The sequence below is a fragment of the Typopeltis vanoorti genome, chromosome 1 (genome assembly GCF_054136105.1).
Source record: "Typopeltis vanoorti isolate ZY-2024b chromosome 1, IOZ_Tvanoo_1.0, whole genome shotgun sequence".
NCBI lineage: Eukaryota > Metazoa > Arthropoda > Arachnida > Uropygi > Thelyphonidae > Typopeltis > Typopeltis vanoorti.
This window is the reverse complement of record NC_143549.1, coordinates 100,766,967-100,783,553: the sequence shown is the minus strand read 5'-3', so window position 1 is coordinate 100,783,553 and position 16,587 is coordinate 100,766,967. Positions and strand designations below refer to the sequence as shown.

At 33.9% G+C, this 16,587-nt stretch overlaps 1 protein-coding gene across 7 annotated transcripts in view; it reads left to right on the top strand.

The window, feature by feature from the left end:
• Positions 1 to 16,587, top strand: part of LOC150110256 (pyruvate dehydrogenase phosphatase regulatory subunit, mitochondrial) — a 366,839-nt gene that overhangs the window by 338,694 nt on the left and 11,558 nt on the right. For 6 of the 7 annotated variants that reach the window (XM_090398618.1, XM_090398634.1, XM_090398642.1 and 3 more), the window contains exon 19: positions 9,242 to 15,729. In XM_090398618.1, the coding sequence (XP_090254744.1) occupies positions 9,242 to 9,433 (192 nt within the window). In that variant the 3' untranslated portion in view covers positions 9,434 to 15,729. Of the gene's footprint in view, positions 1 to 9,241; positions 15,730 to 16,587 lie in introns of those variants that run through there. The other variant, XM_090398625.1, reaches the window with a different exon arrangement.

Sequence of the window (16,587 nt, the reverse complement as noted above, 5' to 3'; positions counted from 1 at the left end):
TTGACTTCTTTCCAAGCAGTGTATGTTTTAAAGCTTCATGCATTTTACATACGTCTATTGAGTCATAAGATTTTCTTAATCTATGAAAGCCAAAGAAATTGGTATATTATATTCTTTTTTTTTTTTTTTTTCATTACTTATTGAAGACTTGTAAATGATCTAGTTGAGAAGGATGTTTCTAAAACCTGCATGTTCTTTTGTTTGAAAATTTAATGTTGTTCATTCTGCTATCTATAATTTTTGAAAACAGCTTATGAAGAACTGGTATGGTAGGTGGGTTTTAGGTCTATGGTTTCTGATGTCAGTTTTATCATCTTTTTATATAAAAGGATGATTTTTCCAGTATTCCAACTTTTAGGGTTTCTTCCTGTTCTTAAATACTCAGTATGCAATTCTGCTAGTTTTGTGTGCAAGAGATCTCCTCCACTTTTAAACATTTTTATTAGTATTCCATCAAGTCCATATGCCTTTCCGGATTTCATTTTTATAAGTGCATGTTTTACTTCATCATCTTTGTCTGTATATTCATTATAGTTTTCAGTGTCATTTTCTCTATTGTTATTTTCTATTACTTTCCTTTTATTTGTATATAATTCTTGATAAAATTTAGCTGTAATCTTCAACATGTTTGTTCTGTTTGTAATCAGTTTGAAAACAACATTTTTATCTTTTACCTGTCATATAAAGATTACTTGCATTATCAAGAAGTTTTCTTGTTTTTTTTATACTGCTGTTATTTTCTATTGCTATTCTTAATCATTTTTGTATTGAAATGTCTTATATCCTCTCTTATCTTTTTCGTGATTGAATATATGTTGATTTTCTAGGTGGGAGATGAATTCCATCACCCCACTTATTGGTGGCCTGAAGTGGCTTGAAAAAGTTCCATTTTTGGTCTCTAGAGCAGGGTTTCTGGACTATGTAAAAGTAAAAAATAAAAAAAAATATGTAAATTGATAAAAATATTTAAAAAATAGCTTTGCAAATAACCTTTTATGGGTGGGAGCAAAAGGGGAAAAATTGATCAGAGCAAAGTGTTTAGATCAGGAGACTAGAAAAAAGCAACAGTCATAACATGGAAGAGTTTACAGAAATCTTAAAGATCATCCCAGTTTGTCACTGTTCTAGTGGTATAAGGTAGGAGATGGATCAGCTGGGAGAATGCTGATCTGCGATGTGAATAAGGTTATAATTAGAGTTTACAAGAAGGGAAGAGAGCAAACATATATCTGTAGTGTATATGGAGGGAGCTATTTAAGAAAAAATTCAGGGTGCTCAGAGGATAATGAGGATTATTTGCTATTCTGGTGCCAGGTGAACAACTTGTGTTAGAAAGGGGAAAGGGACACTCTGAATAATAGTTGTGTAGGTTATATGTGAATGGGGAATGCAAATCATCCTTCAGACTGGTGTGTGATTAAAGTGTCTAAGAAGAGGAGACTGGTTATTTTCTTTTTCCTAAGGTGAACTGGACCTAATTACATTGTGTTTAGGATCCTCAGTTTTGAACTCATTAGCTTAAATTATATAGTTTAGTGATTGATGCATATAATTATGAAATGTGTATTAAAATTCTAACATTAAGTCAGAAATAGATATATTTGGAATAAAGCATACCATGAAATTTTACTTAAGTTAAAATTCAGTCCCTTGAACTTCTGTTATCTTCCCAATTCATGTTTTTATATTTATTATAAAGCTGATACTTTAACTGAGAGAGTAAGTAAATAAGATAAAATATCCTAAGTACATAAGTGATAAACTGTGAAAGACTATTTAAAAGAATAAGTTAGATATGAATTTGAAAGCAACACAATAAACTGTGAAATACTATATATATATATATATATATATATATATATATATATATATATATTTACAGAGTAATTGACTCACTTTAATGGCATGTTTAAAATTATTAACTGACTTAAACACCAAGAAAAAATATAAGAGATTTGATAAGGTTTCACTACTAGTTTCATCGGAAATGCTGACTTTGTCAGGTGAATACAGTACCAGGGAGTAAACCATATCTTAAAAATTGAAAATTGTTTGAAATTGAGTCCAAGCGTTAGTTCTGCCGTGAAGCACTTTGCATGTGAATGATATCAAGAGTATGCCAAAACTGGATTTCAGCGATATGTGAATCGGTAGGCTATAACTGAGATTGCTGTTTAGATGTGTTAGGTCAAGAGCTATTTCTTTGGATTTCAAGATACATCTTTCTAATTCATTGGAGCATTTATGTATGTTTGAAGTTAAGTTCCAATCTATTTGATGTTGTCGTCTTTCAACAACAGAACATCCTTCTTGCAAACAACAGAACCTGTGGTAGTGCCCTATCCAGTCACGTTTTATTCTCTGCCAGTACTCATGTCGAAGGACTACAACATCAAATAGACTGGAACTTAACTTCAAACATCCATAAATGCTCCGATGAATTAGAAAGACGCATCTTGGAATCCAAAGAAATAGTGCTTGACCCTACCCATCTAAACAGCAGTCTCAGTTACAGCATACCCAATTCACACAGTACTGTAATCCAGTTTTGGCATATTCGTGATATCATTCACACACAAAGTGCTTCACACCAGAACTAATGCTTGGACTCAATTTCAAACGCAACTACTACTTGTTCTAAACTCTGTGTTTGTCTAAAGTACAATATATTTTTAAGATGTGGTTTACTCCCTGGTATTGTATTCACCTGATGAAGTCGGCATTTCCGATGAAACTAGTAGTGAAACCTTATTAAATCTATTATATTTTTTCTCAGTGTTTAAGTCAGTTAACAATTTTAAATATATATATATATATATATATATATATAAGGTTTAAAGATTAAAAATATATGTGGACAAATAAAATTAAAATACAAGAAAAGAATGAATAAATAAAGATGAATGATATAGAAAGTTTTTTAACTTGGGTATATTGTGTATTCAAGATACCAAGTAATTTTATATAAACTTGGTTTTAATCCTATTTCCCAAGTAAGCAAACAGACAAGAAAGTCAAGTTTGCGCCTGCAAGTAGTGCAAAACCAAGACAACTCTTGGTAGTGCCGGTCAAGGCAACTTGTGGTAAAGGTGGATAAAGCTCTGACTACTTTCCTTAGTATTTTTCCCGCGGAGATGTATGATGCTAAACATTAAAGGCAATGGTCGCTACCCATACCTGTTTCGACCTTTATTGAGGTCTCTTCAGTGGGAGCCAGACCTGAAAAGGTCAGAGCTTTATCCACCTTTACCAAGAGTTGCCTTGGACTTGCACTACTTGCAGGTGCAAACTTGACTTTTTTGTTTGTTTGCTTACTTAGGAAATAGGATTAAAACCAAGTTTATATAAAATTACTTGGTATCTTGAATACATAATATACCCAAGTTAAAAAACTTTCTACATCTATCTTTCATCCTGAGATTTTATATTTATAAGGTCAAAGCACTTTGTGGCAACTTGTTTTGGTAAAATACATAATGAACTCTGCATTACTTCATCCTTAGCATTTTCAGGTCTGGCTTCCACTGAAGAGACCTCAATAAAGGTCGAAACCGGTATGGGTAGTGACCATTGCCTTTAATGTTTAGCATCATACATCTTCGCAAGGGGATGTGCTTTACATTATGGGAAAAATACTAAAGAAAGTGGTCAGAACTTTATCCACCTTTACCACAAGTTGCCTTGACTGGCACTACCAAGAGTTGTCTTGGACTTGCACTACTTGCAGGTGCAAACTTGACTTTCTTGTCTGTTTGCTTACTTGGAAAATAGGATTAAAACCAAGTTTATATAAAATTACTTGGTATCTTGAAGAGATGAATGATATTTTTAAATTATAGTGCATGAGCTCTTTCAACATGGCATTGTCTTCAGAATCATGAAAAGCACTCTGCTGAGGAAAGGAAAAGAATTGAGGGGTAAAAAAGTAGTGCAGCTCACTAAAATAGACTATATTGAATTATTATTATTTGGGTAACCTCAATGGAGTCAACAGATTCATTGTGGGAGGCTCACTCTACCAGCAACATGTCTATCATAATGAGCTTTGAAGTTATTTACACTACTTGCACTCACAACACACTCAAGCAATGCATTTCACTCACTAACAACTCTTCATGTAAAATATCTACTCCTCACATCATTCTTCACCACTTCTTTATATAATTTCCAGGGATGACCTCTTGTTCTTCCCATCTTAACATCAACTCTTTTTATAATTTCCTCTGTATTAATCTGATAGAATTCCTTAAGTAACTTGAAGATTTCTATCATATCTCCTCTTTCCCTCCTATCCACCAATCTCTATAATCCACATTCGATTAAACCCTCTTCATAACCAACACTCCTGAGTCCTGATATCACTTTGGTTATTCATCTTTGGACTCTCTCTAGTGTTTCAACATCACAATGGAAACTAGATGACCAGATCTGAGCACAATAGTCCTCCTTATCCCTACATATGTGGTCTGACCAATGCTTTATATAGAAACACCACCTCCTTATCCCTACATATCAACATACTTTTTATCATAGCACCACAATGTGCAATATTTGCAACAAGTGCGATGTGCCCCCGGAACTTCAGTCCACTGTTTACTATCACCCCAAGATCCTGAATCTCGTCCGCTTCCTGAAGTACAGCTCCACCAATACAGTACGTAATCTTATATTTGCAACAAGTGCGATGTGCCCCCGGAACTTCAGTCCACTGTTTACTATCACCCCAAGATCCTGAATCTCGTCTGCTTCCTGAAGTACAGCTCCACCAATACAGTACGTAATCTTATATCTCTGTATCCCAGAGTGTATCACCTTGCATTTATTAATATTAAAACTGCAACCCCCACTCATTTGTCCAAGCTAAAAGTCTATTCAAATCTGTAGAGAATTAACATCAACATCAGCAACTACTGCTGATAATTCTACTAACTTTGCATCATCAGTAAGCATTTGAAGATCCCCGGTTATCCTGGATGGCCGAGTTTGTTAGCGTATCTGCTCTCCAGCCAAGAGGCTTCGGGTTCTAAACCTGCCATGGGCATGGATGTTTGTGAATGTCCTACTAACTCTGTGTTAAAAGGGCATATGTGGCCGTACCACTTCCTCTAGCAAAAGGCTTTACTTCCAAAACCTGGTGGAGGTGTGGGAGTGACCATACGGTGTCTACGGATGTCAAATATGAAATTTATTTATAGTCAGTCCACATAAAGTAACATTGACAAGACCCAAGAACAGAACCTTGAGGCATGCCACTGGTCACCTTTTCTGAGACACGTCTCCATCGTACACACTTGCTGGTATCGGTCAGAGAACTAATCTCTATTCCATCTAACCAATATACTATCCATTCCTATCCTCTTTAGCTTGTACACCAGCCTATCATGTGGTAATCTGTCAAATACTTTTGCAAAGTCCAAGATTATCGCTATATATGATTCTCCCTTATCCAACACATTCATCACCTTATCATAAAACATAAGCAGATTGCTAAAACAAGACCTGCTCTTCATGAACCTATGCTGACCATCATAGAGAATCTTATGTCGATCAAACCAATCCTGTATTCTATTTCTAATCAATTTTTCCAATACTCTGATCACAACTGCAGATATACAGACCAGTCTGATTTGAAACTTCTATTCTCAAACCATGCATGTGGAGAGGTATTATTTTGCTTTCTTATCACTCCCTAAGAATCTTCCCCACTGCAAGACTTTCATTAAATAACCAGGACAATAAGAATCTTCCCCACTGCAAGACTTTCATTAAATAACCAGGACAAGGACATTGCTAACTCTTTTGCACATTCTTTAAAAATATGTGGTAATATGTTATCCATTCCTACAGCCTTATTAACATCTAACCCAAGCAATTCTTGATACACCTTTGATTCTTTCACCTTTAATTCTCCTAATTCTTGCCACCTTTCTACACGTTGCACATCATTCACACCATTATGATATACATTGATGAAGTGTTTTGTTAAATAATTCCACTATATCATTTGCTATGGTTGCTCTGCTACCATAACTATCTACCAGAATCAACCTACTATAATTATTTTTCCTCTTGCTTGCCACATAGCAGAAAAATTCCCTTGGATTAGCTTTGATTTGACCTGACTGGCTGCTCTCCTCTCATATTCTACTTTTTCTTTTTTAACCATGCTTGTCACTATTCTGGTCTGCACTTTATATTCTTCATGTCTGTTCACTGCAAACTGTCTTGTACTTCCTTCATAACAACTTCTTTTGTAACACTGTTTGCTTGATTCACTGTTCATCCATATCACTCCTACTCTATTTATTCACTTAACTTTTGGTACGCATGCTTGTGTCAGATACTGCCTTATCATTTCCCATGCATTGTCAACATCTTTTCTACAATTCGTCTACCTTATGTATTGATGCTAGTTGACTATGGAGCTTCTGATAATCACCCACCTTATAGTTCCTCATATAGACCTCCTTGATAACAACTTTTTCCTGTTTGACTACCTTCCAAACCAATATCTCATGATCCATTTCCACCAACAGGTGGTAGTGTTGATACCTCATTCACAACCACATCCTGTGAGGACATCACCGAATCTAACACCAATAAACCTCATGTTGCTTCCATCACATGCTACTTTAGATAGTTATCCTGCAGAAACTCAAAAATTCACTCTCCTTAAGTAACTAAAATTAGTTGCGTAGTCTTCCTGTTGAAATCGTGAGTTATCTATCTTGAATAAGTTTAAGAGAAGGTATGACAGTTGGTGTAGGTGATGTATGGCCTCCCTCAATAAGGCATTGACACTCTAAGGTGTCTGATAATATGTGTAATTAAAATGTGATAATGATTTTATTTTTTATTTGAAACCTTTGAGGTGCAACCATAGAGACCTAATGGTGGAGCATAGATGATGTTACAGTTTAGTTGACAAGGAAATCTATATACAGCATTATGGAATTTGAATATTTCTTTACTTGTTTGAATTTTGGTGCATTTTAAGAGTGTGGCCGGTTTCTGAGTGATAGTGAAGACTAATTTGTAGTCTGTGTGTTTAAAAATATAGTTAAAAGCTTTGTGTATATTTTGGATATAGGGTAATTTAACTATTTTACATGAAAGAAAAGTTTCTTTAATATGTGGAGTTGTTACATGAATTCTGTCTGTTAAGTTTGCGTAATTATCATTTGTTGTACTTTGATCAGCTGTTGTGTACTTCTGGTTTATGAAAATTTACATTCATATTTTGATATCAATCATTATTAAGATATCTATTGTAAGTGGAAATTTATATGCATTAGTAAAGTGTAAAAGAATGACTGATTTCTTAATGGAGTATGGGTCGTAAACGTTACATTCCTGCTTATGCCCTGAAGGAAATAATTGAAATTAAACAGTCTGCTGGTAAGGCTTATATGTTGGCTATTTGTAATTGAAGTTTTAAGGAAATTACAACATAGGCTAATATTAACTACAGTAAATTCAATTAATACTTCCACTATTTTGGCAAAGTAAAATTGCCATCAGGTACACAATACAATATGATATGCACATGCAGGCACTACACTGAGTAATGAGGCTAAAGAAAGTGGGCTAAAATGTGTAGTCTTGGCCATTTAGCTGAAGATCTGAGAATTAGTGCTTCTCAAGTTTCAGGTATCCAAATTTGTTGAGGTTTGGATAGTTTCTCAGGGCTGAGGCAGATTTCAAGAATAGCCTCTCATATTTTTATATGCTGCAGTGGAGTAGGGTGGCCTTCTTCTAGGGTTTCCTGTGGTGAGCATCCAGCAAATCCAGAGTGTGTCGAAATGGTGGAATCAGATGTAGTCCATGTGCTCAGAAATTCTGATTTTGGCTGCAGTAGGACAGTTTGCAACTGCAAAAGACGTGATAAATATCTGATAGATCTAAGGAATGTAGCTGGCTTTGATGGAGTTGATAAGACATGCCTTTTTTTGTGTGTGTGTGTGGTCTGTAAGGGATTATAAGGTTGTATTTTTTTAGAATTTTAGCTAGTTTTGTTGATGTGCCTCGAATATATATCAGAAGATTTGAGAAAGGGTTTTTTCTCCTGGAAACTCAGGTTTTTCATCCTGCATATAGACAAATCAAATGTTAGAACACATGCAATTTACAGATTTACACAAAAAGTACTATTATTGGTGGTGATGATGAGTGGCATTGATGGTAGTAGTAGTGATGTCGTTGCAGGAGAATTAAGTAGCAGTGGAGAGGGTGATATGTATTTAGCAAAGTAGAGAGCCCTCCTGTAATGAGTCCTTGTACTCCCTGGGGGTGTCATGTAATAATAATAATAATATATGGAATGATGATAGCTTTGGTGCAGTTTCTGTTTTTCAGGGGGGGAGGTATATTTTTTGGATATGGTGAGAATTGTGGCCATTGGCTAAGAAGGTTTTGTAAATGTGGTCAAGTTCAGTGGAGAGAGCATTGCTATCTGAACTAATTAATTTTTCCCTGTATTGTAGAGTTAATAATCCTCTACTGTTGGGAGGGGAAGGCATGACTGAATGTGTCAGTTTGTGTGTGGGTTTTCTGTAAATGGAGAATAGTAGGAATCCTTCAAGCTGGCTTGTAATTAAAGTGTCTAGGAAGGGGAGGCTGTTGTTATTTTCTTTTTTCTAAGGTGAACTGGATCCTGGGTTGTTGATTGTTTAGATATGTTAAAAAATGCTGAGAGAGCATTCAGACCATGTGGCCAAATGGTGAGCACATCAACAAAGCATATTCAAGCAGGTTTATGTGGGACAGAGTTTAAGGCTTTCTCTTCAAATGTCATCATGGCATAGTTTGGTGGGTTGGGGAAAGAGAAATTTAATTAAACAATTAAATATAAAACTTGAAATAAGTTATTGGGAATTTTTATAAAACTAGTTGATGATACATTTTTATGTATCAACTGTTTTATAAAAACAGTTGATAATACAGTTGATAATACACAACTGTTTTTATAAAACAGTTGATAATACATTTGTTTTTTCTAAGTAATGTGTTTTTAAAAAAACATGCATACTAAATTATTTTGTGTATTTCATTATTCTTAGATTCGTAAAATATCACATATGAATAGGGAAAATAAAATAAATAAATAAATTTAGGCCGTATGTTTCCCATTCAGCCTAAACTCTCCTTCTTCCCCCCCCCCCTCTCTCTCTCTCTCAGATGAGTTAATGATCAATACATTTTACCATTATCTTACTTTTCCACTATACTGTTTTTGTTTCAGGTATGTCTAGGTTTCATTCAAGATCTTGATGAGAATGGTATTCCTCAGGTCATCACAAATGAATATATTTTGGATAATACATTTGAAGTAGACATTGCTGGTAAAAGGTATCCTGCCAAGGTTAATGTCCATTCACCAAAACTGTCATATTCGCATCGTGATACCGACTCAGGTTATATGGCAACTCGATAGTGCTTGTGCTGCTAAATTATCTTTTGAAGTAATTCTCATTACCCAAAGAATTTTTGTTTACTCATTTTCTTTTGTAATATTTATATTACCAATAACAATAATTAAATTTGTGTATATATACAGACACATAATGCAACCTTGATATAGCAAGAATTCATAAACTAGGAAAAATACATATAATGAATACTCATCCAGACAATAGAAAATTGATTTATAAAAAGTTGTTGAAAGCTTTTTTTCTCTGTTATAAATTAAACTAAATTGTATTCTTGTTTAATCCTTCATCCAAGTGTACGCAAAGTTTTCACGTGAAGTATTTTCATGACTAGGCGACTTGTATATAAAGGCTAGTAGTGACTTCATGTTAATTGCCTTAGTATCCCATAATGTAAAGCACAGATCCTTCTGGGTGTGATTGGCATCTTTAATTTAATTTATAACCAAATATAAAAAAAAAAAAAAAAAAAAAAAAAAAAAACATAGCAATTAGCCCTAATCCAGAATATTTTAATATAAAGTGAAATATATGACTTCTGCATTACTTTGCCCTGTATCTCTTCTGTGTCTAGCTCTTGCTGATTACATTTTAATAATGTTCATCATTGTGCTTGATTTTGGGAAGTGGAGTGGTTCTGCTTGGAGGCAGGTTCTTGCCAGTCTCACTGAATAGAGCCACTGATGAGAGTTTAATGCGTCTAGGCATGATCCATTTGGTTCATCCACTAAGATTTTGTAGATCACTCTAAAGAGTGATCTACAAAATCACTCAGAGTTTTTAGAGAGTGGTACTCCCTGCACCTTAACAGTATTTTTATTATTATTATTATGTGATACTCCAGGGAGTCGAAAGACTCATTGAGGGAGGGCACCTACTCTACAGCTCTCTGTCTTTGCCACTCAATCTACCAACTACAGTGAACTGCAACTACCATCATCATCTACACCAATGCCATCTACCCACCACCACCAGTATTTTCATAGACAATCTCAAACATTCATGCCCATGGTGGGATTTGAACCCCCAGCCTTTTGGCTGGAGAGTGGATATGCTAACCACACGGCCAACCAGGCTGGCAGTAAAGGTCGATATCATTCTGGGTAGTAGCTCTTCCCATAATGCATAGCATTATACACACCTGAAAATATGTGTTTTGCATTATGGGATACTAAGACAATTAATGTGAAGTCACTAACTTCTATATACCAATAGCCTACTTGTGAAGATACTACACATTCAAAGTTTGTTTGCTTACAGATAAAGGATTAAACAAGAATATAATTTCTGAGTATCTTTAATTTATACAGAATTCTTATTTATACGAAGCATATCGTTCCTGTGCTGAAATGTAAATATTCATTTATAACAAAATTCAGTTCATGTATTACAAAGCTCATTTTCACTGTGAGAAATGAAGTATTTTGCATGATTAATACAACAAAGCTTGATGTCATCCTATTAATGTCCCATCAGCTGCATATGCAACCACTAAATTCTACATTTTCAAAAATGTGACGCTTACTCATCATCGACTACAGTAATTTCATATTGTCATTTCAATTATGTGGTTTCTTTTATCCTAGTTTCTAAAAAAAAAAAATGTTATCTTATGTTGATAGTTTGTCCTGCCTGAATTATTACTCTATTCTATTACTCAACTACATGTCAAAGATGTTCAAATTAAATTTGGATATATGTCAAAGAAAAATTTTTGATATTTTTAACAGACTCATTATTGCCAAACCTGAAGAATTTTCTGTTAGTATTGTATTATGAAATTCTTGAATTTTATTTTTGTTTAATCATATTGTATTGAAGCCAATGTTTGCTATATCAAACACCATTGTTACTAACTGACTCACTTGCTATAACAAAGAATATCTAAAAGTTCCAACCAAAGTCCCGTAGGTATAATGTTTGTAGAGGACGTTCACTTTAGCAAACTATTTTTTTAATGAGCTATTCTTATTGTTACTGTAAGTTTGCTATAGTAAGAGTCACTTATATTCTAAATTTATAGGAAGTTTAAAATTAAGTTGGATCAGTGAATTGGCTGTCAGATAGGCATCAGAAAGTTGTATGTGGCAGTGCAGTATCCCAAAAGAGAAGGTCACTAGTGGTGTACTGCAGGGGTTAGTTTTTTGGGATCAGTTTATATGTTAATGATATTGGGATGGAACTAGTGATATGCAGCTGTTTGCAGATGATGCAAAATTAGGGAGAGCAATGCAGAGTCAAGCAGATGTTATGGTCTTACAGGATGGCTTGAATAGATTGCATGAATGGACAGGTAAGTGGAACTGCCAAATTCAGTGTTGAAAAGTGTAAGGTTTTGAGATTTGTCAAGTAATGATGGGATGCAAAGTATACACTTGATGGGAAAACTTTAAAGGAATTAGAGGAGATGAAAGATCTGGGAGCGGTGGTTGACAAGGACCTGAAATTCAGGGGTCACATTGCACAAGTTGTGAAGACATCACATTGAATAATGACAATGATTTGGAGGATGCTAGCATGCAGAAATAAAGAGGTTATGATGCTATTGTATAAGGCCTTGATCAGGCCTCATATGGATTATTGTGCACAGGTTGCCAGGTTTTCATGGTGACGAGGATATGTTGGAAAGGGTCCAGAGAAGATTCAAAAAGGTGGTCAGTGGTTTTTGGAATGTGAAGTATGAGGACAGATTGAGAGAATGTAAATTGCAGAGCCTTGTTAATAGGAGGAAGAGGGAGGATATGATTGCATGGAAAATGGCTGGTGAGTGGAATGCCTGAATGTGTTGTGAATGTAGATACATTGAATCAGCTTAAGGCACAGTTGGATGAGCATTGTGTGCATAGTGTGTACCTCTCACAATGAGTCTTTGACTCCAAGGAGGTCAGATGTTAATAATAATAATTAACCCTATGTTTACTTGTACATGTAGCACTTCTTTTTTATTGTCTTCCATTAGGTAAATAAACTAAATTAATATATTTTTAATGTAATATATGCTTGTGTTTTGTATGTATATTATATATATATATATTAAAATGAAACAAAAATTTATGTAACTGGTAGTACTTTTTTACTAATTTTTAATTTCATCAAAAGTGTTGAAGATTTTTCATTTAAAACAGTGATTATATTAAGAAATCTTTGGATATTCTAACTAATGAGTTTAAAAAAATTACTTGTATATCAAATATTTTTCATGAATTTTTCAGGATTTGATGACACATAAACAAAATGAAAAAAAAAAAAATCTTGAAATTGTATTCTTGTATTCCATTATGTCTCATCATCATCAAATTTCTGATATGCATCTTCAAGAGGTGTACAGGATATGATAGTACTACATGAAAAACTTACATCATTATTAACTTCCTATCTACAATTTTCCTCCAAATCAATCTGCTACCTGTCAAGACTCCAACATTATCAGTCTTCTAAGGCACTTTTTACTGTATCAGTCCACCTATATCTCGGTCTTCTCTGGGTCTTTTTTCCCCAACCTGGCAGAGAACACTTGTTTTGCTAATCTTTCCTCTCCCATTCTGTTTACATGACCATACTACCTGAGATTAGCTGCTAACACTGTTAGGATGCTAACAATGTTAAGTTCTTTCCTAATATCCTTGTTTTTAATATGATATTGATACTGATGCCATCTGTTCACATCTCTAATCTTTCCCAGGACCCTCATATCTTTGGTCAAGTGTTTTATTTCTAACCGAGCTCTCAGATCCATAAGTGAAAATTGGCTTGAACACTGTCTTGTATACACTAATTTAGTATTTTGACTAATTTCTCTCTTACTCCATATAAATTTATTCAGTTGACTTCCTACTATACCAGCTTTATTGATTCTGTTATCTATTTCCATATTTAATTTACCATTTTCACTAAAAGTAGCTGAAATATTTTACTTGTTCTATAGGTTCTCCATTCACAATGCAGTTGATATTTCAATGCTTCTGCCTATTTTCATTGTCTTTGTCTTGATATTGCTGACCTTCATACCAAATCTGTTACAATAGTCATTCAATTTAGTCAGAGAATTTTGTAGACTTATACTGGATTTATTTAGAAGAGTAAAACATCATCTGCATAAAGTAACGAGCTGAGATTAACATCTCCCATTTTGATATCAGGTTTAATATCACTTTCCTTCATAATGTGCTCCATATAGTGTATATAATGTACATCCATGTCCGACACCAGATTTAATATTAAACCATCTTTCTGTACTTCTTTCAATTCTAATTGCTGACTTACAACTCAAATAAAGATAAGTATTGCTTGATATAATATCCCATTTACACTATATAACTGGAGTGATTTGGAGAGCTTTTGTCTTGCACTTGCCATATGCTTTTTTCAAATCTACAAAACTTAAATACAGATCTTTGTTATATTCTCATGATTTCTCAACTATTTGTCATAAAATGAAAATCTGATCATGACAGCCTGAATCCAGCTTATTCTTCACCAAGCTTTTCCCTCCACAATCCTTCTCGGCCATCTCTCAAGTATGCTTGCATAAATCTTACCAGGACACTCAATAGGGAAATACCTCTGTAATTCTCACATTTCAGTTTTATTTCCCTTTTTATATATAGGTACTATGAGAGCTCTACTCCAATCATCTGGAATTCATCCCTCTGTCCAGGCTTTTTGAACTGTGCAGTGCAGGCACTGTAAGACTTTTATACCACCATACTTGTATATTTCTGGTCAAATATCATCTACTCCCATGCCTTTCCACATTTCAGGCTTTTGATAGCTTTTTCTACTTCAAGTATGGATATATATTCCTGATTGCAGTGTTTTTTTTACCACTGTGCTGTTATTGATTGTTTGGTTTCACAATTACTCCATACCTCAAGGATATCTTTTTCGCCAGTTTTTCATGTCACCTTTATCATCTCTAATTCCTTTTACTCTACTCTTTTCTCCACTTCTGAGCTTTTTCAACAGCCTCCAGAATAATTTGCCACCTTCTTGATATTTATTTTCTATGTTCTTACCAAAGTCTTCCCCATGACTTTTGTTTAGCTAGTTTTACACACTGTTTAGCTTTCTTACATTTGTCTCTGTATTCTATAAGAACACAAGGTGACTTATTTGCCAGGAACTTTTGATATGCTTTCTTCTTTTCTTTCACTGCCTCTTTAACTTCCTGTGTCCACCATGGAGTTCTTATTTTTCTATCCTTGCAGACAACCTCACCACATGCCTCTCTGGTTGAATCAATCAATGTTTTCTTCAGGATTTGCCACTATACCTCCAACTTTTGGTTCCTGTTCTCAAACTCTTTCATTTTTTCTTGAATAATGTTTGTGTATTTTAGTCTACAATTCACATCTGAGAGCTGCACAACTTTTATTTGCTTTTAAACTTTCTTACATGTTCTTCTTTTCAATATGAAATTCAATTTCATCCTGCTCAAGACTAAATAGTGATCGCTTCCAATTTCAAATCCTCTGTACACTGTGGTGTCCTGTACCAGAGAGAAAACATCCCTATCAACAATAACATAGTCAATGAGATTTTTCTTATTCCTTGCCTCTTCTCTCCATGTGAATTTGTGCACATTTTCATGTTAGAATATTGTGTTAGAAATAATCAGTCCATGTCCTGAGCAGAATCCAGCAGGTATTTGTCATTATTATTATATATAAAATGTAAATTTTATAATTTATAATATCCAAAATTAAACTTTATAAATAAAATTTGTAAATAATCCAAATTTATAATATCCAAAATTAAACTTTATAAATAAAATTTGTAAATAATCCAAATTTATAATAATTTATATATAATATCCAAAATATAAAATTATGATACAATATAACAGAATTTCCATTATGTCTTTGCTGAAAAAAAAAAGAGACCAATTACTAGAGTTAACATATCTTATCTGTCATATTGTTTTCCCCAAGAAAATTGGCTTTACACACATATTGATATAATCTACATTGTTTTTGTAACCTTTTGAGTACTTTAATCTCCCTAAGTAAAAGAAATGTCTGGCATATATGAATAGAAGGGTACAAGGCTAGCAGTATGAATTTATCCCATTCTTAATTATATTTTTCTTCTCTGCGCTGTCCTTTTAACTTTTATTTTCATTAATTTGAAAAAAAAAAATTAAAAAAAATAGTGATATATTTACATAATAGCTAAAATCATTGTTAATTTAAGAGAGTTAATCAGTCAAGTATGTTAAAGAATTTGGTACTACTGGTTTGTTCTTTAAAATTGGAGCAGTTCTATTTTGCTGTCAGGTGTGAAAAAAAAAAAAATCCTAGAGATAAACAGATAACTTACATTAAATAAATTGATTTAAATCATAGAATTTTCACTTTGTTAACTTATTAGTAACATTCTTGCCAAGAGCTCATTCATTATCACTTCTCTTCCACTCTGCATTATCACACCAAGGCAACACATCCACTCCCTTCTCTCTGACACGCTTTTCTGCTGCACTGTCCATGCATTGTCCAAACTCAAACAGATCTAATGGCCTATGTTTATCTCTGTTATAGGATATAGTATATTTTTAGTCAGCTAATCATCCACTGTAGCAGTTTTTAGAATCCTTCTGTTAATTATGTTGTTTCATTTTTTTTAACTGTAATGAAGCAACATAATATGCAGTTAACAGGACTCTAAAATCACTGTAGTAGCTTTAGTAAGGTAACAATTATTCAAACAATTCCTTATTAAGTAAAAATAAACAAACAAATAAATTAGGGATGGTTTGCAGACTGAAAATGTACTATCTCCTATCATCATCATCAAATTCCTGACATATATCCTCATGGGGTGTACAGGATTTTATGATAGTACTACATGAAAAGTTACATCATTACTAACTTCCTATCGATAGATTTCCTCCAGATTAGCCTGTTATCTGTCAACATGTCAGTATTATTAGATCTTATATATGTGTCTTCTAAGGCACTTTTTACTGTGTCAATCCATCTACATCAGTGGTTCTTAACCTGGGCAGTATTACCCCCCCCCAGGATGCTGTGAGCGTTGAAGGGGGGGGTGCTGACGGGGGTAAGCATTATAATACTACTAATAAAATAAAAGCCAAAAATTCCATATTTAATCTAGCATCCCTATTTATATTATACTTTTGACAACACTGTCCAGAATATTG